Raw genomic sequence first — 27,460 nt, 5'->3', positions numbered from 1 at the left:
TAGGAAAAGACAGGTCTATGTGATTGGGGACTCTTTACTGAGAAGAATAGATAGGCCTGTAACCAGAGCTGATCCAGAGAATAGGAGGGTGTACTGTCTTCCAGGTGCTAAGATACGGGATATAGATCTGAGGTTGAAAAGGATTCTAAAGGAAGCGGGAAAGAATCCCCTAATTATCCTTCATGTGGGAACAAATGATACGGCTAGATTCTCGCTGGAAAGTATTAAGGGAGACTATGCTAGGCTGGGGAAGACGCTTAAGGAAATTGAGGCTCAGGTGATCTCTAGGAACAGGCAGAATCCCACTACAGAAGGGCAACAAAGGTGTGACAAGATTATGACTATCAACAGATGGCTTAGGCAGTGGTGCCATAAGGAGGGCTTTGGGATGTATGGCCACTGGGAGGCATTCATGGATAGAGGACAGTTCTCTTGGGATGGACTTCATCTGAGTAGGGAAGGAAATGGACTTCTAGGATGGAGGCTGGCACAACTGATTAAGAGAACTTTAAACTAGGAATTAGGGGGAGATGGTTGGGAGATGTCCAGGTAATCTCCACGCTAGAATTTAGCATTGAGAGGAAAGAAAATTAAGTAAGAGTAGATACAGCCATGGGTAGGAGGAAGGGCAGTATAGATACAAGTCTAATAGGTTATACTGGTAGTAAAATAACCATGCCTAATAGGGTACAGAATGTGAGTGAGGCCAAACAGCAAAAATTAAGATGTTTGTACACTAATGCGAGGAGCCTAGGTAACAAAATGGAGGAACTAGAGCTATGGTGCAGGAAGTGAAACCAGATATTATAGGGATAACAGAAACATGGTGGAATAGTAGTCATGACTGGACTACAGGTATTGAAGGGTATGTGCTGTTTAGGAAAGACTGAAATAAAGGTAAAGGTGGTGGAGTAGCACTGTATATCAATGGTGAGATAGAATGTAAAGAAATAAGAAGCGATGAAATGGATATGACTGAGTCTGTCTGGGCAAAAATTAAATTGGGGAAGAAAACTATTAGAGCCTCCCCTGGGATAGTGCTTGGGGTGTGCTATAGACTGCCGGGATCTAATTTGGATATGGATAGAGCCCTTTTTAATGTTTTTAATAAAGTAAATACTAATGGAAACTGTGTGATCACGAGAGACTTTAACTTCCCAGATATAGACTGGAGGACGAGTGCTAGTAATAATAATAGGGCTCAGATTTTCCTAGATGCGATAGCTGATGGATTCCTTCAGCAAGTAGTTGCTGAACCGACTAGAGGGGATGCCATTTTAGATTTGGTTTTGGTGAGTAGTGAGGACCTCATAGAAGAAATGGTTGTAGGGGATAATCTTGGCTCAAGTGATCATGAGCTAATTCAGTTCAAACTGAACGGAAGGATTAACAAAAATAAATCTGCAACTAGGGTTTTTGATTTCAAAAGGGCTGACTTTCAAAAATTAAGGAAATTAGTTAGGGAAGTGGATTGGACTGAAGAATTTATGGATCTAAAGGTAGAGGAGGCCTGGGATTATTTTAAATCAAAGCTGCAGAAGCTATAGGAAGCCTGCATCCCAAGTAAGGGGAAAAAATTCCTAGGCAGGAGTTGTAGACCAAGCTGGATGAGCAAGCATCTCAGAAAGGTGATTAAGAAAAAGCAGAAAGCATATAGGGAGTGGAAGAAGGGAGGGATCCACAAGGAAAGCTACATTATTGAGGTCAGAACATGTAGGGATAAAGTGAGACAGGCTAAAAGTCAAGTAGAGTTGGACCTTGCAAAGGGAATGAAAACCAATAGTAAAAGGTTCTATAGTCATATCAATAAGAAGAAAACAAAAAGAAGTGGGACCACTAAACACTGAGGATGGAGTGGAGGTCAAGGATAATCTAGGCATGGCCCAATATCTAAACAAATACTTTGCCTCAGTCTTTAATAAGACTAAAGAGGATCTTAGGGATAATGGTAGCATGACAAACGGGAATGAGGATATGGAGGTAGACATTACCATATTTGAGGTAGAAGCGAAACTCAGACAGCTTAATGGGACTAAATTGGGGGGCCCAGATAATCTTCATCCAAGAATATTAAAGGAATTGGCAGAAGAAATTGCAAGCCCATTAGCAAGATTTTTTTTAATGAATCTGTAAACTCAGGGGTTGTACTGTATGATTGGAGAATTGCTAACATAGTTCCTATTTTTATGAAAGGGAAAAAAAGTGATCCGGGTAATTATAGGCCTGTTAGTTTCACATCTGTAGCATGCAAGGTCTTGGAAAAAATTTTGAAGGAGAAGGTAGTTAAGGACAGTGAAGTCAATGGTAAATGGAACAAAATACAATATGGTTTTACAAAAGGTAGATCGTGCCAAACCAACCTGATCGCCTTCTTTGAGAAAGTAACAGATTTTTTAGACAAAGGAAACGCAGTGGATCTAATTTACCTAGATTTTAGTAAGACATTTGATACTGTGCCACATGGGGAATATTAAATTGGATAAGATGGGGATCAATAGGCAAACTGAAAGGTGGATAAGGAATTGGTTAAAGGGGAGACTACAACGGGTCCTACTGAAAGGTGAACTGTCAGGCTGGAGGGAGGTTATCAGTGGAGTTCCTCAAGGATTGGTTTTGGGACCAATCTTTTTATTACTGACCTTGGCACAAAAAGTGGGAATGTGCTAATAAAGTTTGCAGATGATACAAAGCTGGGAGGTACCGCCAATTTAGAGAAGGACAAGGATACCCTACAGGAGGATCTGGATGACCTTGTAAACTGGAGTAATAGTAATAGGATGAAATTTAATAGTGAGAAGTGTAAGGTCATGCATTTAGGGATTAATAACGAGAATTTTAGTTATAAGCTAGGGATGCATCAATTAGAAGTAACGGAGGAGGAAAAGGACCTTGGAGTATTGGTTGATCATAGGATGACTATGAGCCGCCAATGTGATATGGCTGTGAAAAAGCTAATGCAGTCTTGGGATGCATCAGGAGAAGTATTTCCAATAGGGATAAGGTGGTTTTAGTACCGTTATACAAGGCACTGGTGAGACCTCACCTGGAATACTGTTTGCAGTTCTGGTCTCCCATGTTCAAGAAGGATGAATTCAAACTGGAACAGGTACAGAGAAGGGCTACTAGGATGATCCGAGGAATGGAAAACTTGTCTTATGAAAGGAGACTCAGGGAGCTTAGCTTGTTTAGCCTAACTAAAAGAAGGCTGAGGGGAGATATGCTTGCTCTCTATAAATATATCAGAGGGATAAATACCAGAGAGGGAGAGGAATTATTTAAGCTCAGTACCAATGTGGACACAAGAACAAATGGATATAAACTGGCCACTAGGAAATTTAGACTAGAAATTAGACGAAGGTTTTTAACCATCAGAGGAGTGAAGTTTTCGAATAGCCTTCCGAGGGAAGCAGTGGGGGCAAAAGATCTATCTGGCTTTAAGATTAAACTTGATAAGTTTATGGAGGAGATCGTATGATGGGATAACATGGTTTTGGTAATTAAATATTCATGGTAAATAGGCCCAATGGCCTGTGATGGGATATTAGATGGGGTGAGATCCGAGTTACCCAGGAAAGAATTTTCTGTAGTATCTGGCTGATGAATCTTGCCCATATGCTCAGGGTTTAGCTCATCGCCATATCTGGGGTCGGGAAGGAATTTTCCTCCAGGGCAGATTGGAAGAGGCCCTGGAGGTTTTTTGCCTTCCTCTGTAGCATGGGGCACAGGTCACTTGCTGGAGGATTCTCTGCTCCTTGAAGTCTTTAAACTACAATTTGAGGACTTCAATAGCACATATAGGTGTGAGGGTTTTTTTTGTAGGAGTGGTGGGTGAAATTCTGTGGCCTGCGTTGTGCAGGAGGTCAGACTAGACGATCATAATGGTCCCTTCTGACCTAAATATCTATGAATCTATGAATCAGTACTAAAGACAATGAACCAAATTTTGAAAGAGCCACTCATCAAAATATACACCAAATCTTTGGATCTAAAGGTTTGTCACGTGAGTAAAATGAATAATTACTTTTCACCCACTCTATAGTTAACAGGATTAAACATGGATATTCCATATTTTGTCAAAACCTTTGCCTAGTTTGAGACACTTACTGAAATTAGTTCAGTATTCTCAGTCCAGGACCTAGCACATCACAAAATGATTGGCTTTTTTTTTTTCAAATGGATACAAGGCGCCAGAAGCCTGCCAATGGATGCCAATATAAATTTCTAAATGAAGTCACCATGAACAGTTTTGGCTATATTAGCTCACAGCACTGAACTGAGCTCAGCTCTTCTGTGAGAGAAACTAGTGCTAATATGTTGCTTCTCTCTAAAAGCCAGTGAGGACAAGAATACAAAGCTATAACTAAATCACAGTAAATATTTATAATGGCTGTGTCATTTGTGTGTTTGAGAAGTTGTTACACGCATTGTGCTGAGCCCAAAAGACTGGGCTGCAAAGTAGTACAATTATTAGACTCAACCCAAACAACTAGAAACCACCACACTTTTTCCACTGGTAGATCATTAATCCCAATCTCTAAAATTTTATTTTTGCTGGCAAATGTTGTGTGTTCATTATACAGTTGATGTTTACGCATTAGCAATGTAAAATATAAAGTGACCTATTAATCCCCCCCCCCACCTTCTCTGTTATGTAGATGTAATCCAAAATCCAATACATTGCACTTTCCAGATAAGTTTCCATTCAAAATAGCTGATATTAAATGTAAAGGGTGTTTTATACTGAAGTTTTAAAAGATGCTTGTGTCCATTGGGCATCATTTAACTGCATTCTTTTAAGGAAGAGTAAGATTTCAAAGTTGAATGTCAAAGCCTACCAGTCCATTGCTTGTGGATGTAAGTCTCAGTTTTTCTTCAATCTCCCTTCCTATTTTCTGAACAGTTACCTGAGTCTGTTTAATTGCACACTGGGCTCTATGAAGCCTGAAAATAAAACACAAGTTATAGAAGGAATGAAATATTTTTTATATAATGTGCCCTTGTAATGAATATACTGGTTACTCCAAACAGCAGAAACAATATGAACCCAAAACTACTGACTCCCATTTTAAAAGGGGAAGAATACCAATGGTCTCTTTAGATACTGAGGTTTTGTAATTAGATGTCCAAAATGTACCCCTACGGTCTTAACTCTGCCATGTGTGTCAAATGTCCTCCCCATTAGCTAGGTTGAGACTCGCATCACAGAACTTCATAGTGCGTCTACAGGAGATTAGGTAAGTGGGATATGATGGGCTGTCACAGGGGAGCCCCCACTGTGCCACAACTAACTGGAAGTTGCGAGACCTAAGCGGATGAAGATCTGGATATTATGGGGTGGTTATTACATTTTCAGCACCCCTCAATCTAGCTAACAGGAGCAGGAGAGGAGATGGGCACTCACCACATACTGCTGAATCTATTTTTAACTAGAAATTAAAAGAACTGTGAAGGAATGTAATGGCAAAACAAGCTTAAAAAGCTTTAAAAAAAAGCTTAAAACTCCTTCCCAGAGCACTAGAAAGTACCATAGGGGAATCTAGCACTTCCAATACTATTCGGGAGAAGAGGAGCGGACTCTGAAAAGATAAACATGTCAAATACTTCCCATAAGGCACATAATTTAGCTTTAATTAACTCACCAATACTATAAAGCAACTGGTAAAACAACGGGGCCATACTTATGACTATAAGAAAACGTTTGCTTTACAAGATAGTTCATCTTATCAATTTGGCTCAGAAAGGACCCTACAGAATAGCAGCATTTTATATTCACTTTGCACAGGTGTAAGCATCTACATGGGGTGTAAAGTGATTGAGAATAAGGCATATTAGCTTTAATCTGTCAAGGGAACAGAACATGGGAAATTTCCAATACTCCATGCTCTCATAAAGCATAGGAGGAGTTTTCAAAGGATTCAAAGGGGAGTTCAGTGCTCAGTTCCCTTTAGAAATCCCAAACCATGAGTCCAGAAACAAAAACAGCAACTCAGGAGCCCCATCAGAGATTTTTTCTATTTAAGACAAAACAATCGGTCAGGGATGGTGTAGGTATACTTGGTCCTCCCTCAGTGCAAGGGGATGGAATAGATTACTCTAGAGGTCCCTTCCAAACCTACGCTTCCATGATTATATGAAGCCACATTGTTCCTCAGCCAGTTAAAACATATTCAGAATAGAGATACAAAACAGAATCCACCTAAACAAGGTTTCAAGGTGAGACTATGCTTACAGTAAGGATCTCAATTTACTCCAAAACTTGAATTTTTTTAAAATCAAAGTCAGTATTGCCAAAAACACAAAGCAGCCTGAAACAATGGTAGTATGTGAATGCTCATGAGTTCCGAAATACAAGGGATTCATGGCCATTATGCATGACGAGTTTGTACCATAGATTGGTTTTAGACAGGCCATGCCAATGGTGTAGATTGTTATCCCAAAGGAAGTACAGCTAGAGATTCTAGTTTGAATTTGCTTCTGAACTGGCAGTGCACTCCGCTCCTGTGGCATGACATGTATACAGAACAGCAGTGAAAACGCAGCTGCACAAGTGCTATTGACTGGAACTTGAGAGAGAACTATCTTAATTCTTGACCAGAGGACAGGTCCTGGGATGTGAAGCCTTCGAGAGACTATCATCTGAAATCCAGTGTAGGTGAACTCAACTGTCTTCATGTCTGGATGCAGTGCCGAGCTGTTGGCCAATTTGTTCCCATGTAATAATTGTAATTTAATAGCTTAGATACCTGAATATTTTGTTTCCTTATTTTCAGGTGATGATAATTTCATATGGAAAGGTACTACCCTGTAGTGAGACAAACATGCCACTGCCATAGTGCCTTTTAGCTAAGTCGTCCTATTATGAAATGACTGACATTGATCAAAATAAAAATATCACGAGTCCCACACATGAAGTGCATTGCTCGTGCACGGAGGTGAGGGAATGAACCTCTGAAGGGTATTTGTATTCATTTTAAACTAAAACAGGTCAACAGTATTAGTAATCTCCACTACAGTATTGTAACTGCCATTGCACTGTAAGGGTATGTCTACACTACAGAATAAGGTCGAATTTATAGAAGTCGGTTTTTTAGAAATCGGTTTTATATATTCGAGTGTGTGTGTCCCCACAGAAAATGCTCTAAGTGCATTAAGTGCATTAACTCGGAGTGCTTCCACAGTACCGAGGCTAGAGTCGACTTCCGGAGCGTTGCACTGTGGATAGCTATCCCACAGTTCCCGCAGTCTCCGCTGCCCATTGGAATTCTGGGTTGAGATCCCAATGCCTGATGGGGCTAAAACATTGTCACGGGTGGTTCTGGGTACATATCGGCAGGCCCCCCTTCCCTCCCTCCCTCCATGAAAGCAAGGGCAGACAATCGTTTCGCGCCTTTTTTCCTGAGGTTACCTGTGCAGATGCCATACCACGGCAAGCATGGAGCCCGCTCAGGTAACCGTCACCCTATGACTCCTGGGTGCTGGCAGACACGGTACGGCATTGCTACACAGTAGCAGCAACCCACTGCCTTCTGGCAGCAGATGGTGCAATACGACTGGTAGCCGTCCTCGTTGTGTCCAAGGTGCTCCTGGCCACATCGGCTGGGAGCGCCTGGGCAGACATGGGCGCAGGGACTAAATTTGGAGTGACTTGACCAGGTCATTCTCTTTAGTCCTGCAGTCAGTCCTATTGAACCGTCTTATGGTGAGCGGGCAGGCGATACGGATTGCTAGCAGTCGTACTGTACCATCTTCTGTCGGGCAGCCATGAGATGTGGATGGCATGCAGTCCTTCTGCACCGTCTGCTGCCAGCCAAAGATGTAAAAGATAGATGGAGTGGATCAAAACAAGAAATAGACCAGATTTGTTTTGTACTCATTTGCCTCCTCCCCCGTCTAGGGGACTCATTCCTCTAGGTCACACTGCAGTCACCCACAGAGAAGGTGCAGCGAGGTAAATCTAGCCATGTATCAATCACAGGCCAGGCTAACCTCCTTGTTCCAATAAGAACAATAACTTAGGTGCACCATTTCTTATTGGAACCCTCCGTGAAGTCCTGCCTGAAATACTCCTTGATGTAAAGCCACCCCCTTTGTTGATTTTAGCTCCCTGAAGCCAACCCTGTAAGCTGTGTCGTCAGTCGCCCCTCCCTCCGTCAGAGCAACGGCAGACAATTGTTTCGCGCCTTTTTTCTGTGCGGACGCCATACCAAGGCAAGCATGGAGGCCACTCAGCTCACTTTGGCAATTAGGAGCACGTTAAACACCACACGCATTATCCAGCAGTATATGCAGCACCAGAACCTGGCAAAGCGATACCGGGCGAGGAGGCGACGCCAGCGCGGTCACGTGAGTGATCAGGACATGGACACAGATTTCTCTGAAAGCATGGGCCCTGCCAATGCATGCATCATGGTGCTAATGGGGCAGGTTCATGCTCTGGAATGCCGATTCTGGGCTCGGGAAACAAGCACAGACTGGTGGGACCGCATAGTGTTGCGGGTCTGGGACGATTCCCAGTGGCTGAGAAACTTTTGCATGCGGAAGGGCACTTTCATGGAACTTTGTGACTTGCTTTCCCCTGTCCTGAGGCGCATGAATACCAAGATGAGAGCAGCCCTCACAGTTGAGAAGCGAGTGGCGATAGCCCTGTGGAAGCTTGCAACGCCAGACAGCTACCGGTCAGTTGGGAATCAATTTGGAGTGGGCAAATCTACTGTGGGGGCTGCTGTGATGCAAGTAGCCCATGCAATCAAAGATCTGCTGCTATCAAGGGTAGTGACCCTGGGAAATGTGCAGGTCATAGTGGATGGCTTTGCTGCAATGGGATTCCCTAACTGTGGTGGGGCCATAGACAGAACCCATATCCTTATCTTGGCACTGGAGCACCAAGCCGCCGAGTACATAAACCGCAAGGGGTACTTTTCAATAGTGCTGCAAGCTCTGGTGGATCACAAGGGACGTTTCACCAACATCAACATGGGATGGCCGGGAAAGGTACATGACGCTCGCATCTTCAGGAACTCTGGTCTGTTTCAAAAGCTGCAGGAAGGGACTTTATTCCCAGACCAGAAAATAACTGTTGGGGATATTGAAATGCCTATATGTATCCTTGGGGACCCAGCCTACCCCTTAATGCCATGGCTCATGAAGCCGTACACAGGCAGCCTGGTCAGTAGTCAGGAGCTGTTCAACTACAGGCTGAGCAAGTGCAGAATGGTGGTAGAATGTGCATTTGGACGTTTAAAAGCGTGCTGGCGCAGTTTACTGACTCGCTTAGACCTCAGCGAAACCAATATTCCCACTGTTATTACTGCTTGCTGTGTGCTCCACAATATCTGTGAGAGTAAGGGGGAGACATTTATGGCGCGGTGGGAGGTTGAGGCAAATCGCCTGGCTGCTGGTTATGCGCAGCCAGACACCAGGGCGGTTAGAAGAGCACAGAAGGGCGCGGTACGCATCAGAGAAGCTTTGAAAACCAGTTTCATGACTGGCCAGGCTACAGTGTGAAAGTTCTGTTTGTTTCTCCTTGATGAAACCCCCCACCCCTTGGTTCACTCTACTTCCCTGTAAGCTAACCACCCTCCCCTCCTCCCTTCGATCACTGCTTGCAGAGGCAATAAAGTCATTGTTGCTTCACATTCATGCATTCTTTATTCATTCATCACACAAATAGGTAGCCCAGGAGGGGTGGTGGAGGAGGGAAGGAAAATGCCACACAGCACTTTAAAAGTTTACAACTTTAAAATTTATTGAATGCCAGCCTTCTTTTTTTGGGCAATCCTCTGTGGCGGAGTGGCTGGTTGGCCGGTGGCCCCGCCACCGCGTTCTTGGGCGTCTGGGTGTGGAGGCTATGGAACCTGGGGAGGAGGGCGGTTGGTTACACAGGGGCTGTAGTGGCAGTCTGTGCTCCAGCTGCCTTTGCTGCAGCTCAACCATACACTGGAGCATACTGGTTTGGTCCTCCAGCGGCCTCAGCATTGAATCCTGCCTCCTCTCATCACACTGCTGCCACATTTGAGCTTCAGCCCTCTCTTCAGCCCACCACCTCTCCTCCCAGTCATTTTGTGCTTTCCTGCACTCTGACATTATTTGCCTCCATGCATTCGTCTGTGCTCTGTCAGTGTGGGAGGACAGCATGAGCTCGGAGAACATTTCATCTCGAGTGCGTTTTTTTTTTCTTTCTAAGCTTCACTAGCCTCTGGGAAGGAGAAGATCCTGTGATCATTGAAACACATGCAGCTGGTGTAGAGAAAAAAAGGACAGCGGTATTTAAAAAGACACATTTTATAAAACAGTCGCTACACTCTTTCAGGGTAAACCTTGCTGTTAACATTACATACATAGCATATGTGCTTTTGTTACAAGGTCGCATTTTGCCTCCCCCCACCACGTGGCTACCCCCTCAACCCTGCCCCCTCCCTGTGGCTATTTCTGTTTAGCCACAGGCAAACAGCCCAGTGGGAATGGGCTCCTCTGAGTGTCCCCTGAAGAAAAGCACTCTATTTCAACCAGGTGACCATGAATTATATCTCACTCTCCTGAGGATAACACAGAGAGATAAAGAACGGATGTTGTTTGAACGCCAGCAAACATACACTGCAATGCTTTGTTGTACAATGATTCCCGAGTATGTGTTACTGGCCTGGAGTGGTAAAGTGTCCTACCATGAAGGATGCAATAAGGCTGCCCTCCCCAGAAACCTTTTGCAAAGGCTTTGGGAGTACATCCAGGAGAGCCGCGAATGCCAGGGCAAAGTAATCCTTTCACATGCTTGCTCTTAAACCATGTATAGTATTTTAAAAAGGTACACTCACCGGAGGTCCCTTCTCTGCCTGCTGGGTCCAGGAGGCAGCCTTGGGTGGGTTCGGGGGGTACCGGCTACAGGTCCAGGGTGAGAAACAGTTCCTGGCTGTCGGGAAAACCGGTTTCTCCACTTGCTTGCTGTGAGCTATCTACAACCTCATCATCGTCTTTGTCCCCAAAACCTGCTTCCGTATTGCCTCCATCTCCATTGAAGGAGTCAAACAACACGGCTGGGGTAGTGGTGGCTGAACCCCCTAAAATGGCATGCAGCTCATCATAGAAGTAGCATGTTTGGGGCTCTGACCTGGAGCGGCCGTTCGCCTCTCTGGTTTTCTGGTAGGCTTGCCTCAGCTCCTTCAGTTTCACGCGGCACTGCTTCGGGTCCCTGTTATGGCCTCTGTCCTTCATGCCCTGGGAGATTTTCACAAAGGTTTTGGCATTTCAAAAACTGGAACGGAGTTCTGATGCACGGATTCCTCTCCCCATACAGCGATCAGATCCCGTACCTCCCGTTCGGTCCATGCTGGAGCTCTTTTGCGATTCTGGGACTCCATCATGGTCACCTCTGCTGATGAGATCTGCATGGTCACCTGCAGCTTGCCACGCTGGCCAAACAGGAAATGAGATTCAAAAGTTCGTGGTTCTTTTCCTGTCCACCTGGCCAGTGCATCTGAGTTGAGAGCGCTGTCCAGAGTGGGCACAATGGAGCACTCTGGGATAGCTCCCGGAGGCCAATACTGTCGAATTGTGTCCACAGTACCCCAATTTCGAGCCGGCAACGTCGATTTAGGCGCTAATCCACTTGTCAGGGGTGGAGTAAGGAAATCGATTTTAAGAGCCCTTTAAGTCGAAATAAAGGGCTTCATCGTGTGGACAGGTGCAGGTTTACATTGATTTAATGCTGCTAAATTCGACCTAAAGTCCTAGTGTAGACCAGGGCTAAGTATGGGATAGCTCCATATAGAACAAATTTTCCATAACTTAGTTTAGAGAGGTTTTCTTAAATTTTTGCATTAATGGGTAATTGCTTGAACTACATTCTTAGAGATTTTTAGGAACAGGATTTAGTGCTGCATTTGTAAAGCCAATCTTTCTTACATTTTTTGCTGTCAGTCACCTCAGTACTGCTCTCTACTTACTCATAAGTAGTAAACCCAGTTGGTCAGCATTTTGAAGTCAGGATTTCCTGACACGTTCACACTAATTACAGTAGCTCCACCTGCTCCAAGAATCTGCAGTTTTACACTTGCAATTCAGACAGAATACTTAGAGATGGAGAAGTGGCAGCAGCAGAATTTCAGTGGCATTTTAGAGACCGTCCACTACGTCAATGTGGGCAGCCACAAACCAGGACGCACATTGTTGAGGACTGCAAAATGACAGCTTCCCGGAGGTGTTTATGCTCTGAACATTGCTGATAAGAACGCTTGATCGGTTTGGCTTGATCCGATTGCATATACCAAATAAATAATAAATGACCATCTACAGTTCTTGATCCAAAGAGCCAACTCCCATACACCTGTTTATACCAAGGACTTTACATATTAAAACTAAGTAAGTTTATCTATATTGGACTACAATGCATCTTGAAGATAATGCGTTAGTCTGCACCAGTAATTCCTCCATGAATTTTAGAAGACTTGTCCTAATAAAGACACACAGATTGAAGTTTGTTACCCTGTAACTTTCCCCCACTTTTATCTCCATTCTAAACAATTGGGAATTATTCCTTTTAGAAATTTGCGGAGACTGATGAAAGGATCCACTTCCAGTTTTCATAATATTTTAATAAGGCTAAAATACTAGTTTTCTTTTTCAAATATCCATAGTTATTAGCATTCTTCAAAACAGTTTGGCTCCCCACAATGGAAGCAGATGTTAAATTTCAACATGCACAATATAGTTTTGTGTTCAAAGCTTTATATACCAGCATACCCATAGCTAGCTCAGAATTCAACTGCCCTAAGCAGCTAAAGGGATACTTATGGAGAAAGGTTGCAAATACACACCACTAGAACAGGAAGCCAGGTTCCCAGCAAGCTGAGGAACTCCATGGGGTAATGAGAGCAGACAGGAAAACCAAACATGCCTGCTTCCCAGAGTCATGGACTCTCTAGGACACAGATAACTTCCTGACCCACATGGAATTCTGTACAGTTAAGATGAGTTCTCAATTAGAGTTCAGACTGTTCACATTTCTGTCATGCAAAGTTCCTACACAAAAAAAGACTTCTCAGTTCTGTCTTCAGTGCACAGGAACTGATTTAATTCAACAAGCTCACTAGCATTTGCTTTTGATCTTGATCTATGTCCTTTCCCTTCTATCTTCAGTGGTATGAATCCTCATTTCAATCTTATGCTAAATAATTCCTTTGAAATTCTTTTGTTTATTCTTCAAAGTGTTTGCAGATTCTGCTGTCCAACCCTTTCAGTCAAGCTACACATTTCATTCCTTTAAAATCCCCCCCAAGAAACAATTCCTCCAGAACCCTGTTTTCTATAGGGTTTCTCTGAATTCAGTGCAATTTATCCATGTATGTCTAGGATTAAGATGCCCAGAAATGAACACCATTTTCCAGTTATGTCGCATAGGCATGTAGAGACGTTCCAGTGTTGGGATAAATATACAGTTCAAACGTGCATTGGCTTATTTTGCTGCCATATCATAGGGCAGACTTCTGTTTAATTTGCTGTCCTATTGCCTGTGCTGTCTCAGCTTCATTGGTTTCCAGGATACTCCTTTTCAAAGGTCTGGATCATTTCCCCCCGCCCCCACACATTACCTACAGACGGAGGCGGCCTGGGTCTATGCTAGGGAATTAGTTGAGTATAACTGAAATCCACACCCCAAGCGATGCAGTTCAGCCCACCGAACACCCAGTGTAGACAGCGGTACATCAATGTGAGAATTCTCCCTTCGCCCTAACGACTGGCTTTCAGGGAGGTGGTTTATCTACTCTAACAGGAGAGCCCCTCCTGTCAGCACAAGTAGTGTCTTCACTGAAGCAGTGCAACTGCACCACTGCAGCATTTTAAGTGTACATAAGCCCACAGGAAAAAACAGAATATTGCGTTTTGCCCCTGGCTTCAACCCCCTTTAGTTCTTTTATGCTTAACTTCAAATCATTCTGGGCCCCTTTGTATTTTCTTCTTTCAAAACTTTGCTGGCATTTGCTGCTCATCACAAATTGGTATCAGTACTAAGAGTGGGCCGTTTTACTCAGTTTTCTACATCAGCAAAGGTACTGAGTAAAATTTTCAAAAGTGCCTAAGTGACTTAGGAGCCAGAATCCAATTTATGTCCCATTTTTCAAAAGCAGAAAATGAAAACAAGACTTAGGCACTTTTGAAAATAATATGCATTGACAGAGCTCTGGCTAATATTTTTTATTTTATTTTAATTTTTTTTAAAGCGAAGTATTTTTATAAAGCCACAGCTCTCAGGCACATTGTGCAATATTTCAACTAGTACCCGCCAGGAATCTCTCTACTTTCAGAATTTCTCATGTTGAGAAGTTTTAGTCGTCTCATGCTCACAGTAAGGTCGATAAACATTGCAGATATTCATACAGGCTTCCTTAAGCCAGTACATACTTTAGCAGGATATTTTTTCAAGGTGGTGAATTTATATGCAAGTTATTCCAGACCTATTCAACCTGCCCACACGATAATTTTATATGACAATTCAGTCCCACAATCAAATCCTCTTCTATTAAATGAGAGACTTTAAAATTTAAACCAAATATCAGGCAGACATATTCCAGTCATTTCCTTGTGGTAAGAAACAAAAATTGCTTAACTGTTATATTTGATTGCCCAGATTCCTCCACAACAGTACCATTTGAAGTAAGGTATCAGTGTGTAAGTCTGTACACACACACACTAAATGAATGGAGAGGATGTGTGTTAAGTGTTGCCTTATTTTTTTAAAAAGGCTGGACAGTAAGGTTCTGTCCACAGCTAAAGTTAAACTTTCCAAAATTAAACTTCTAAGGGATTTCCCTGTCAGTAACATGCCAACTGAATGCCCATAAAATAAACTATTGGCGTTGAGGTGTGCACTATTCACAGTAATATTATTGGGGAAGTTACGTGCACATCTTCCCCATGCCAAGGGAGAAGGGAACTATCCATTTAGATAGAAGTGTCAAACTGTTGGGAATGGACTCATGACTGGGAGTGCCTACCTCAGGGCAGACTATCAAAAACAGGGCAGACACCCCAAACTAATAGTATGTTCTATAATTCGATTTCACCAAACAGTAACATGTGAATTCCTGGATCTCTGTACCAGTCTTACCATGGAGTACACAGACAATCCCCTTAGGCTCTCCAGTCTACCTTGCCACCCTGGCAAGATGAACTAATGATAAATGGTCTCACACACACAAGTTGTTTCCAGTCCCATGAGACCAATCATTTACCCCAGATCAAATGGTACCCTAGATCTTGGATCAGTAACTGGTTAAAAAGATAGGAAACAAAGGATAGGAACAAACAGTCAGTTTTCAGAATGGACAGAGGTAAATAGTGATGTCTGTACTGGGACCAGTACTGTTCAACATTTTCATAAATGATCTGGAAAAGAGGTTAAACAATGAGGTGGCAACGTTTGCAGATGATACAAGACTATTCAAGATAGTCAAGTCCAAAGCAGACTGTGAAGAGTTACAAAGGGACTTCACAAAACTGGGTGGACGGACAACAAAATGGCAGATGAAATTCAGTGTTGATAAATGACAGAATATCAGGGTTGGAAGGGACCTCAGGAGGTCATCTAGTCCAACCCCCTGCTCAAAGCAGGGCCAATCCCCAACTAAATCATCCCAGCCAGGGCTTTGTCAAGCCTGACCTTAAAAACTTCTAAGGAAGGAGATTCCACCACCTCCCTAGGTAACGCATTCCTGTGTTTCACCACCCTCCTAATGAAAAAGTTTTTCCTAATATCCAACCTAAATGTGAAGTAATGCACTTTGAAAAACGTAATTCCAACTATACATATAAAATAATGGCATCTAAATTAACTATTACCACTCAAGAAAGATCTTGGAATCACTGGATAGTTTTCTGAAAACATCCACTCAATGTGCAGCGGCTGTCAAAAAAGCTAACAAAGTTGGGAATCATTAGGAAAGGGATAGATAAAAGAAAATATCATATTGCCTCTATATAAATCCATGGTACTCCCACATCTTGAATACTGCATGCAGATCTGGTCACCCCATATCAAAAAAGATATTGGCATTGGAAAAAGTACAGAAAATGACAACAAAAATAATTAGGAATATAGAACAGCTTCCATATGGAGATTAATAAGACTGGGACTCTTCAGCTTGGAAAGGAGACAACTCAGGATATGATAAAGGTCTATAAAATCATGACTGGTGTGGAGAAAGTAAATAAGGAAGTGTTATTTACTCCGTCTCATAACACACGAACTAGGGGCCATCAAATGAAATTAATAGGCAGCAGGTTTAAAAACAAAAAGTATTTCTTCACACAATCCACAGTCAACCTATGGAACTCTTTGCCAGAGGATGTTGTGAAGGCTAATACTATAAAAGGGTTAAAAAAGGAACTAGGTATGTTCATGGAGGATAGGCCCATCAATGGCTATTAGCCAGGATGGGCAGGGATTGTATTCCTAGTTTTTGTTTGCCAGAAGCTGGGAATGGGAGATAGGGGATGGATCACTTGATGATTACCTGTTCTGTTAATTCCCTCTGAAGCACCTGGCATTGGCCACGGGTGGATGGGGCAATTAATGTTTTTGTCTTATAATGGCCCACTTAATTTTTGACAGTCCTCTGGAGGTGGGGGGGGGGGGAGAACAATTCCTGTGCCTAGGTTCACAAATTCAGAGCAAACATTTTCAAAGCTGTAAATCAAAGCTTACATATTTCCTTATAGCTTGGAACACAGACGTTACAAGTGAGTTAATATATGCAACATTTCATAGAGTCTTAACACTAAACACAGTCTTGTAAGAAAAGGAGGACTTGTGGCACCTTAGAGACTAACATTTATTTGAGCATAAGCTTTCGTGAGCTACAGCTCACTTCATCAGATGCATGAGCTTATGTTCAAATAAATTTGTTAGTCTCTAAGGTGCCACAAGTCCTCCTTTTCTTTTTGCAGATACAGACTAACACGGCTGCTACTCTGAAACCAGTCTTAAGACAATACCTATTTTGAACAAAACTAACATACAAATGAGCTGATTTGGTTTCCAGCTGTGAGTTTGTTAGTTCTTAGCTAATCTACAACCTTGGCTAGAGCTAGCACTTAGTTTACCAGCACAATAACTCAATTTTCTGTAAAGACAATTCCTAGAACATGAATCAGACCTCTTATGAAGTGTCTAGCATAACAATGAGACTCAATTCCGTGCAGAGAAGAGTCTATCATTACAGAAAAGTAGTGGAACTGCCATCATCTCTGTCCTACATCACACAGACCATGATCCTGATTCTCATTTAAACAACCATTATAACACCTATGACTTCAATGAGTTACTTATGATATACCCCACTGCAAAAGAGATCAGACTCTAACCCACACATTTGAATGCTACCTCCCCATTAAAACTGGATTAGAAATCTAGGAGTACTTTTCTGCTCAGTTTCATTGTCATCTTGAATCTAAGATCATCCCCTACAGTTCTCATCCTAAAATTAGCAAGATCTGTGCTTCACTACAATCTGCTTCATTTATAGTAATGACAACTATGAGCATGCTGATAGCATAACAAATATTTAGTCATCAACCAGTGCGGGATTCGTCCTAGGTAGTTCTGGATTTTATTAGAATTAGCACTTTAAAAAACTAAATTCAAGGTTTCAAAAGTCCACTGGACAGACTTTCCTTTGGAAGCAAGGGGATCTGGGCCAATTTTCACAGGATGTAGAGACTTCTTAAAAAAAAACGGTTTAGCCAGTGTTGTGTTCTCGTTCAGTGTCTGCAGACTGCTCTCCAGTGTCTCTGCAGCAACTCAGCTTCGTCAAGCAGCAGTAGAGTGACATTAACAAAAAATGTGACCATTTTACTATTACTCTAGGCCCTGTGAGCTGCAGTACAATTCTCCAAAATCATGTAAATTTCATGCATTTTGGCAAAGCTACATTCAGGGGGAGGACCACCCAAAAGTAGTTTGGTGAGGTAAAATAGTTGAATCCTTATTCCTCCTCCCAAGCCCTTATCACAGCAATAAGGATGTTTCAGAGAGAGGAAGAGGAAACAGCTCTTTCTTCCTTCCAAAAGGAAAGTGAAAAGGGAATGGGGTGAGTACACAAAATCAAAACTTGAGACCTTTACTAGTTAGAAACTAGTATCAAAGACTGATTCCCTAAACCGGATACCAGCATGCTGGTAGAAATCCAAACTATTTCTATTTGTCTCAGCAACAGCGTTAACTAGACTGGTCAGCAAACCATTATTGCTGACTAATAAAAATCACAGTAGTCTGAATTTTTTCAAGCCTGAGCTAGTTTGTTTTCTTGAACTGGTTTCTAGATTAGCCACAAGGCTTCATACTGGAAGCGTGAACAAGGTATGGCCAGTCAAAGGGTAAGACTAAATTTCATCTCTTTTGCATGTATTGTGAACTCTGGGCCTAATACGGGAGATCCACTAATATCAGTGGTCAGGTTTCAGAGTAGCAGCAGTATTAGTCTGCATTCACAAAAAGAAAAGGAGTACTTGTGGCACCTTAGAGACTAACAAATTTATATGAGCATAAGCTTTCATGAGCTACAGCTCACTTCATCGGATGCATTATCAGTGGGAGTACTGATGTGAATTGAGGATTGCAGAATACGTCCCTCAATCTGGAAAGTCTTTGGACTCCTTTCACCATGCTATGGATATCTTAAGACCAAAGCACTTGTGCTAATTAGTTGAAAGATCACAAGACTTTGGAAGAGTGAACGATCTTTGTTTATTTGACAGTCCATACAATGTCAATGACACCATGGGGTCACTGCTGATACAAATTTGTGGTCATCAAGTTCTATTTTCTTAAGAAAGTTGTCATTTGTCACAGATAGAAATCTGTGATTCACTTTCTTCTCTGTGTGTTTGGAGGCTATTTAGGGTAGTCACAATTGTTAGACCATAGCTTTTATTTTGTAGACTGGTAATCTTTTCTTTTATACTTCTATGGATTTGCATTCAGCATCGATTTCTGATTTTATTAGACATTTATTTCTTTGATGCATAGATGTGGTTAATTGTTTGAAAGATTATCCAACTTTTTGGATTGTTTCAATTTTTTGTTCTCTTCCTTCTATCTCTGTTGTATCTGAACTTTCATGTACAGTATTTGAATTCTTGGTTGTCAGCCATGACTACCCAGACTAAATACAACAGTCACACATGCTACAGCTATCTCTCACAAGAGAAATAAATATACTGAAGGTCAGATTTGCCAAAACAACCTTAGTTTACACTAAATTTATTTAAACAGTATTGACACTGGGGATTTAGAAAATAGAACAAAGCTTTTTTGGCAACAAGAGAGATATGGGATATCCAAATTGCAAACACCCAACCCCATTATTAAAAATAAGGCTTCTATTAAACAGATATTAAATAAAAATACAAAGCCTGTATAAACATTGCTTTACATTTGTCCAGAGATTAGATTCTAGGAAGCTCCTGCCAGACTCCAGCCAATTTAAAAAAATATATTTTGAGAAAGCCCCGTTAAAATGTCATTTACTTTTTCTTCATTTCCTTTCCCACCTACGATATCCAACAGATTTTTCTGCTTTATAATTAACCTCACCATCACCCAATTCCTTTAGAAATGTGCCAATGACCTTGCAATTTGACCTGGGCCAAGAAGCAGAAAGTAGTGGTGATGGAAAGAGGAAGTATGGAGTCTGAAGACCTACATTCTATTCCTGGCACTGACATTGACTTCCTGTGTGACCTTAAGAAAGGTACTTTACAGAAGAAGTTGCTGGGCACAGAGGAGAAGTGTAGGCTGCTGAAACACGCTGGACTCTTGGATGAAATGTGCTATGAAAATGCAAAATGTTCAGGGTGACAATCCATAATGTAAGTTTATTTCCTGTTGGGTGGAAAAAGCTCCTGTCTTGAGGTGAGGTGGGTATGCACTCACTCCTAGGATTCAAATCAACAGTAGCCAGAGTCAAAAATCATAATAGGACAAATGTATCTGTGCTTACCTGAAAAATCTCCTTTCTTCAAGTAAGATTTTTTTGGTCAAAAGAAAGGAAATGGCATTTAGAGGAGATAAAAATCTTTTAAAATTAGGTTTTATTTAAATTATAAGTTTTTTAAAAATAAGCCTATTTAAAATGAAATCTGAATTTAATACAACATATGTTAAGGCCTAACTTTACTGTAATCTCAACACATTTGATAAAAAATATGCTGTATCCATGAGCCTCAATCAAAAAACTGAGTTAAAGGCTGCTTTTCTCCATCAAGAAAGAATCAAGGGAAAAACATCCTGTCTTCTGAGATCAAGCTTTATAAGGCTAGCACAATAGGTCATGTATTATATTAAGGACTTGATCCTGTAGAGGATCCAGGGATTGTGCTACTAGGTGCAAGAGACTGGCAAAGTCATCACAGGCATTGGGATTGGGCCTCTGGACTCCAGGAGACACCATAATGTATCTCATCAGGCTCATCCACTGAGCCCACCTGGGTGGTCTTACACTCGTTACATGGCTTCTTCCTTGAAACTCCGTCCATGATAGCAACTTACTCTCCAGCTCATGCTAGAACACTGATCTGCCCAGTAACTACCAGCCCTTGCTTCTGGATGGTTCTGGGCACTTCACACAAACAGCCTTGCTCTGTCTTCTTGCACATGTACATAGGCAGAGATACAAACAAGCAGAAATCCATTAATTTCTCAACTGCCTCACTGTCTCTAAACAAATAAAATACTGCAGTGCAAAAAAGGCATGTGGGTTACACAAGCAGAAGTCTTGGATAGTTCTTTTGTTTGTTTTTTTTGGAGGGGGGGGAAGGAATGGGGCAGGGGAGTTCTGTAACAAAAGGAAAAGGAGCAGAGTGTGCAACCAGAAAGGAGCAACACTTGTGTCAAAGCAAGGCACTGCAGGAAGAAAGGACAGCTTTTTTAGAGCAGAGCAGAGCGAGTGCTGATTTCAACACCTGGGAACTGGAGGGGGGAAAAAATGCCATGGCTACAGATTGTAAAAGTCACCCTATGTGGGAATATTTTCAAGGAGTTCCTGTACCTCTGGGTGAGAAAGGAATACTTGCCAAATGTAAACAGTGCAACAAAAATGAAAGGCCTAGTTTTCAGAATGAAACATTATGAAAGACAGACACTCATCAAAAGGCAGTGGCTTTAAAGACGATGTGGACGTCTTAACAGTCTTGATCAACCATTAGTAAAAACTTATTTTTGCACCTTTTTGTGTCCTTCCTACCATGTCTTACTACTCTAGTAAATAACAGACTGTCAAAAATTTGTGTTCTGGGTAGGTTACTTACAAATTTCAAAATATAATTGGTATATTACTTTGTTGAAGTAGTTACATTTTTACTGGTTTCTGAGTAACAGCCCTGTTAGTCTGTATTCGCAAAAAGAAAAGGAGTACTTGTGGCACCTTAGAGACTAACCAATTTATTTGAGCATAAGCTTTCGTGAGCTGCATCCGATGAAGTGAGCTGTAGCTCACGAAAGCTTATGCTCAAATAAATTGGTTAGTCTCTAAGGTGCCATAAGTACTCCTTTTCTTTTTACATTTTTACTGTTACTGCTGGACTTCTGAAATTATTTTTATTGCTCAATATAAACAAACATCCAAGTTGAAATTTCCTGTTTAAAGTTTAGACATTTATGAATTTTAATATTTTTTAGAAGTCTTCAAACTGTTTGGTTTGTTGCTAGAGGTAAGGGGTTAAATAGATTTAGAATCTTCAGTGGTTCTCAAACTTTTGTACTGGTGACCCCTTTAACATAGCAAGCCTCTTGTGTGCAACCTCCCTTTTAAATTTAAAACCTTTTTACATATTTAACACCCTTATAAATGCTGGAGGCAAAGTGGGGTTTGGGGTGCAGGATGACAGCTCGCGACTCCCTATGTAATAACCTCATGATCTTCTGAGGGGTCCCGACCCCCAGTTTGAGAAATCAGGATTTATTTTTTCCCTATAAAACTGGATTTAGACTAAATAAATAGTAATAAACAGTTTCAGGAGGAGGAATCTCATTTACAATCTTATTTTTCAAAATGAGAGCACTGAGTAATACTCAGTGACGGACTTTTCTTTACTCCATTGTGTTTCAGGGTCCAGCTTTGACATAAGGGGTTATGAATGTCCACCAACAGCAATGTCAACAAACTTCAGAGTAATCTGCTAGTACAACCAGCAGCGATGCAACTAAACATACATCAGACAGTAAAATGACCCGTGTACATTTAAAAACAAAACAAAACAAAACAAAAAACTTCATCGTCCAGTAAAGCCCATGGATGTGTTCATAATCAGGACCAGTAAATTCCAGCAAGACTCCACAGATGAAAAGATTGCTCAGTTCAAATTCTTCCTTTCATCTTGTTCAGATGAAACATTTCATGGACACGGTTCAATCACTATGACCAGGCTACTCTCCACCTGGCAGAGCACACATTGCTGGAAAGAGGAAATTGAACACTGTGCAAAAAACATTGAAGGGAAACTCATTAATCTGAGTCTTGACGGGTGGAGCAATGTATACAATGATCCACTAACATATGCTTGTGAGACAACAGAAAATACGGTTGTCTATCTTACAGCAACAGCTGAAACAGGAAATGCCCATACAGCAGTATACTTAAAAGTAGCAGTAAAAGCTGTAACAAATTTAAAAATTCATATGTCAAGTGCACAGCTTTATCAGACAATGCTGCAAATGTAGCAAAGATGAGAAGAAATCCAGGAGACTATAATGAAAGGAACCTGAAACTTATAGCACATGGGTGCAGTCTTCATCTGTTGCATCTTTTAGCCAAAGATTTAAGTACAACTCCAGGAAAAGGAAAAATATTGTTGAAATTGCAAAATATTGCCATAACCACTTTGATTCAACTTCATTGAAGAAAGAATAAGTATTGTTTAATTTTCTTTTGGGATCCATAAGAACTTTATCCAAGTATTCATTTTAAACCAGTCTGGTTTTCCAGTAGCAGACCTCCTATCCACCCAAAGATCCAGGGTTAGGTCAATCAGTCCCCAGAGTCATAGCCTCTTCAGTCAGAAAGGCATAAGCAGCAGTATCAGTATTGCTCTCTCATTCCAATTTTTTGTATCGTCCTAGGGAGCAGCAGAAAAGATTGGAAGCTATAGCAAGGACCAGGCCCAGTTTTGCAAGAGGTCACTCACCACCTCACATCCCAGGATCGCACACACAGGACCCAGGGTACTTTATTTACTGTTTCCAGATGCAAAAAGGTTGATCGCCAGCCCATCTTGATAAGCAAGATTTCTGGAGCCACTATATTAGTCAGACTTCTGCCACGTAAATCTTGGTGATCATCTCCACCTTGACTGGCCGCGTACATAGAAATAAAACTTTGGTCCAGCCAGGACAGAAGCATCTCTCTCTATGTTATAGGGCTAACTGTGTTCTTCCAAATTACGAAAACAGACATGTTGACAGTTGTGACTAAAACAGGCCTGTTTTCCATGGAAGGAGCAGTGCTCCGAGACCTCAATGAATTGGTGTGTTCCAGCTGGTGGATACTGTACACTTTCGGGTACCAATTCCCTGAAGTGAACCAGGAATTTCTCTTCAAAAAAAAATATCCAAATCTCTGCATTTACCACTCGTGGAAGTGAAGAATATATAATTGGAACTAGATTTGACAGAAAATAAGATGAAATGCAGAGGGGATAGATAGATTACTATATAGATATGATGAACTCTATCACTGAAGCATGCACATGTGTGAGATCACAATCCCCAACAGACTCCACTAAATTGTTATTTTTTGTTAGGTTGGTTCTGGGGCAACACTTGTTTTCCCATTACATCCATCTTCATCTCTATCAACATTCTTCAGAGATGTAACCTTATACCCAACATCCTCAACCCAGGCCTATGACTCACTTGCCTGGCACAATGAATGTGTGTCTCCTTATCACAGTTTGCTTCAGTTTCCTATACAGAACCTTTAACAGAGCGAAGGGAGCAGGGGGAAAAAGGTCCAGGGAGAGAAGTGAATTTCATAGATACATAGATTGACCTCCTGTATAACAGGCCACAGAACTTTCCTAAAAATTCCTAGAGCAGATTTTAGAAAAACATCCAATGATGAAGAATCCACCACAACCTTTGTTCCAGTGGTTATTACCTTCACTTAAGAATTTACACCTCATTTCCAGGCCAAAAAGTGACCCCACCCAGCCTGGGCTGCATCTTTTTAAATTATTTAAGCCACTGAGTGGTAAGCTACAATGTCAGAAGTTATTACTGTGAGAAGGAATGAATTGGAGGGAGGAAGCAGTTTATTACTTTTGCTATTCAGTATAAGAACCTAGCAGCTAAAAACCATGGCCCACCTGTTCACGAAAGCACAGTAATCAGGTTGGTCTTCTTGGCTTTGAAGCTTAGGGAGAACTAATACACATCCTTAAGTAAACAAGGCTTTACCCTCTGGAGTTTTAGTTTCCTCAGCACTGCTACCCTGCCACAGCTTCAGCAGTTTTAGAAGCAATGGGAATGTACTGGCAACCCCTGACATTTTAGCCACAATGCCATCTAGACCTGCTTTGAGAGGAGTTAGAGGACATTATGGTTAGCGCCTTAGCAGCTATCTGGAGCTCTGCTTACATTAGTTTTTCCATTGGTAACAATAGTGCTACATTTTAGAAAAAAAATCTAGTGCAGAAACAAGCGTTTTCTATATTTACATATAGCGATAAATACAGCATGGCTGAAATACCTCAACAACTGTAGTGAAAGTTGCCAAAGTGTATTCACACCTACAGAGTTCAACAATACAGGGATCAGGAGGAACAGCAAATCTTGGAGGACAAGAACTACATAGCACTAGATGTGCTAAAGAAAAGCCCACTTCATAAGGAGCATGTTCTCATTATTTCCTTGTACTCAGCCTGTATCCACCCATCTGTTGTCTTTACTATGGGCTAAATCGGTGCTGCTGCAATCGATGTAGCGGGTATAGATTTAGTGGGTCTAGTGAAGAAGCAGTAAGTTGATGGGAGAGCACTCTATCCATTTCAGTATTCCACTTCAACAAGAGGTGGAAGATATGTTGATGGGGAGCATCTCCCATCGACATACAGCAGTGTCTACACCACGCTAAGTCAATGTAAATTACGTCGACTTAAGTTACATAACTTATATCTACTTACAGGGTTAGTGTAGACAAGGCCTTAGACCGTAAGCTGTTTGGGGCAGCAACTGTCTTTGTTTGTACAATGCCTGACACAATGGAGTCCTGACCCATGACTGTGGCTCCTAGGCACTATGATAATGCAAATAACTAGCTTGTTGTGTCGAACATTTTCTTAAAAAAATGATAAGACAGAAAAAAAAAAAACACTAAATGGTTTATGAAGTTTCCTACATTAAGACTAAGTGTTACACACCAATCAGGAGATGCCCAAATTTAAAGTTACACAGGTTACTTAACTGTCCCGTTGTGTATCTGCATTACTAGTCTTTAGTTACAGGATAGCATACTATCTCAAGTACAGTGTGTCTTCTCCATTTCCACACTCTCCAACAGACACCTTTGTATACAAGGCGCACACATTACAAATGACTCGTGCACAATAGCATACAAGTTGCTAGACACATTTAAAGTTATAGAAAAAATAAATTTCTTAAATATACAATATCCGTGATCAATACATATGCACAATGGGAAGTTAAGGTTGTATGCAACTGGAGACTAATACTTACCCCACTATCATTTTTAATTCCGTTTTTGCATGGATTCCATACATCTACATATATTTAGGCACACAAATACTATAAGCAGAATATAATAAACTGAATGTCATTATACAGGACATTCAATTTATTATAAACACACTAGTCCACAATGCCAACTAATGAAAGATGTGTTTAGTAGGGCTGTCAAGTGATTAATCGCACAATTAAACAATAGAATACCATTTATTTTAAATATTTTTGAATGTTTACTACATTTTCAAATATATTAATTTCAATTACAGAATACAAAGTGTACAGTGCTCGCTTTATATTTATTAAAATATTTGCACTGTAAAAAAAATTTTCAATTCACCTCATACAAGTACTGTAATGCAATCTCTATCATGAAAGTTGAACTTACAAATGTAGAATTATGTACAAACCCCCCCAGCATTCAAAAATAAAACAATGTAAAACTCAGTCCTACTTCTTGGTCAGCCAATCACTCAGACAAACAAGATTGGTTACAATTTGCAGGAGATAATGCTGCCTGCTTCTTGTTTACGTCACCTGAAAGTGAGAACAGGCATTCGCATGGCACTTTTGTAGCTGGCATTGCAAGGTATTACATGCCAGATGTGCTAAAGATTCATATGTCCCTTCCATGCTTCAACCATTATTCCAGAGGACATGCTTCCACACTGATGATGGGTTCTGCTTGATAACGATCCAAAGCAGTGTGGACTGACGCATGTTCATTTTCGTCATCTGAGTTAGATACCACCAGCAGAAGGTGGATTTTCTTTCTTGGTGGTTTCGGTTCTGTAGTTTCCGCATCAGAGAGTGTTGCTTTTTTAAGACTTCTAAAAGCATGCTTCACACCTCATCCCTCTCAGATTTAGGACAGCATTTCAGATTCTTAAACCTTGGGTCGAGTGCTGTAGCTATTTTTAGAAATCTAACGTCAGTACCTTCTTTGCGTTTTGTCAAATCTGCTGTGAAAGCGTTCTTAAAACGAAGATGTGCTGGGCCATCATCCGAGACTGCTATGACACGAAATATATGCAGAATGCAGGTAAAAGAGCAGGAGACATACAATTCTCCCTTCAAGTACAGTCACAAATGTAATTGACGCTTTTTTTTTTTTTTAAAACAAGCATCATCAGCATGGAAGCATGTCCTGTGGAATGGTGGCCGAAGCATGGAAGGGGAATACAAATGTTTAGCATATCTGGCATGTAAATACCTTGCAACACTGGCTACAAGAGTGCCAAGCGAACGCCTGTTCTCACTTTCAGGTGACATTGTAAGTAAGAAGCAGGCAGTAGTATCTCCCGTCAATGTAAACAAATTTGTTTGTCTTAGCGATTGGCAGAATAAGAAATAGGACTGAGTACTTGTAGGCTCTAAAGTTTTTACACTTGTTTTTGAGTGCAGGTATGTAACCAAAAAAAATCTGCATTTGTAAGGTACACTTTCTCAAGAAAGAGAATGCACTATTTCTTTTATAATTTTAACAGTGCATATATTTGTAATAAAAATATAAAGTAAGCACTGTGCCCTTTGTATTGTGTTGTAACTGAAATCAATATTGAAAATGTAGAAAAACATTCAAAATTATAATAAATTTCAATTGGTTAGAAACAAATTTCTATTGTTATAAGTGCAATTAATCACAATTAATTTTTTTAAATTAATCACATGAGTTAACTGATTGACAGCCCTAGTTTTTAGACTTAATCACTTATCACTACACCTGATCTTCCT

At 41.1% G+C, this 27,460-nt stretch overlaps 1 protein-coding gene across 5 annotated transcripts in view; it reads right to left on the bottom strand.

The window, feature by feature from the left end:
• Positions 1–27,460, bottom strand: part of UVRAG (UV radiation resistance associated) — a 163,360-nt gene that overhangs the window by 87,243 nt on the left and 48,657 nt on the right. For all 5 annotated transcript variants that reach the window (XM_073335049.1, XM_073335056.2, XM_073335058.1 and 2 more), the window contains one exon: positions 4,836–4,941. In XM_073335049.1, the coding sequence (XP_073191150.1) occupies positions 4,836–4,941 (106 nt within the window). The remainder of the gene's footprint in view (positions 1–4,835; positions 4,942–27,460) is intronic.

This window comes from Lepidochelys kempii, chromosome 1 (genome assembly GCF_965140285.1).
Source record: "Lepidochelys kempii isolate rLepKem1 chromosome 1, rLepKem1.hap1, whole genome shotgun sequence".
NCBI lineage: Eukaryota > Metazoa > Chordata > Testudines > Cheloniidae > Lepidochelys > Lepidochelys kempii.
Note: the sequence above shows the minus strand (reverse complement) of the source record. Positions and strands in the feature narration are given on the sequence as shown.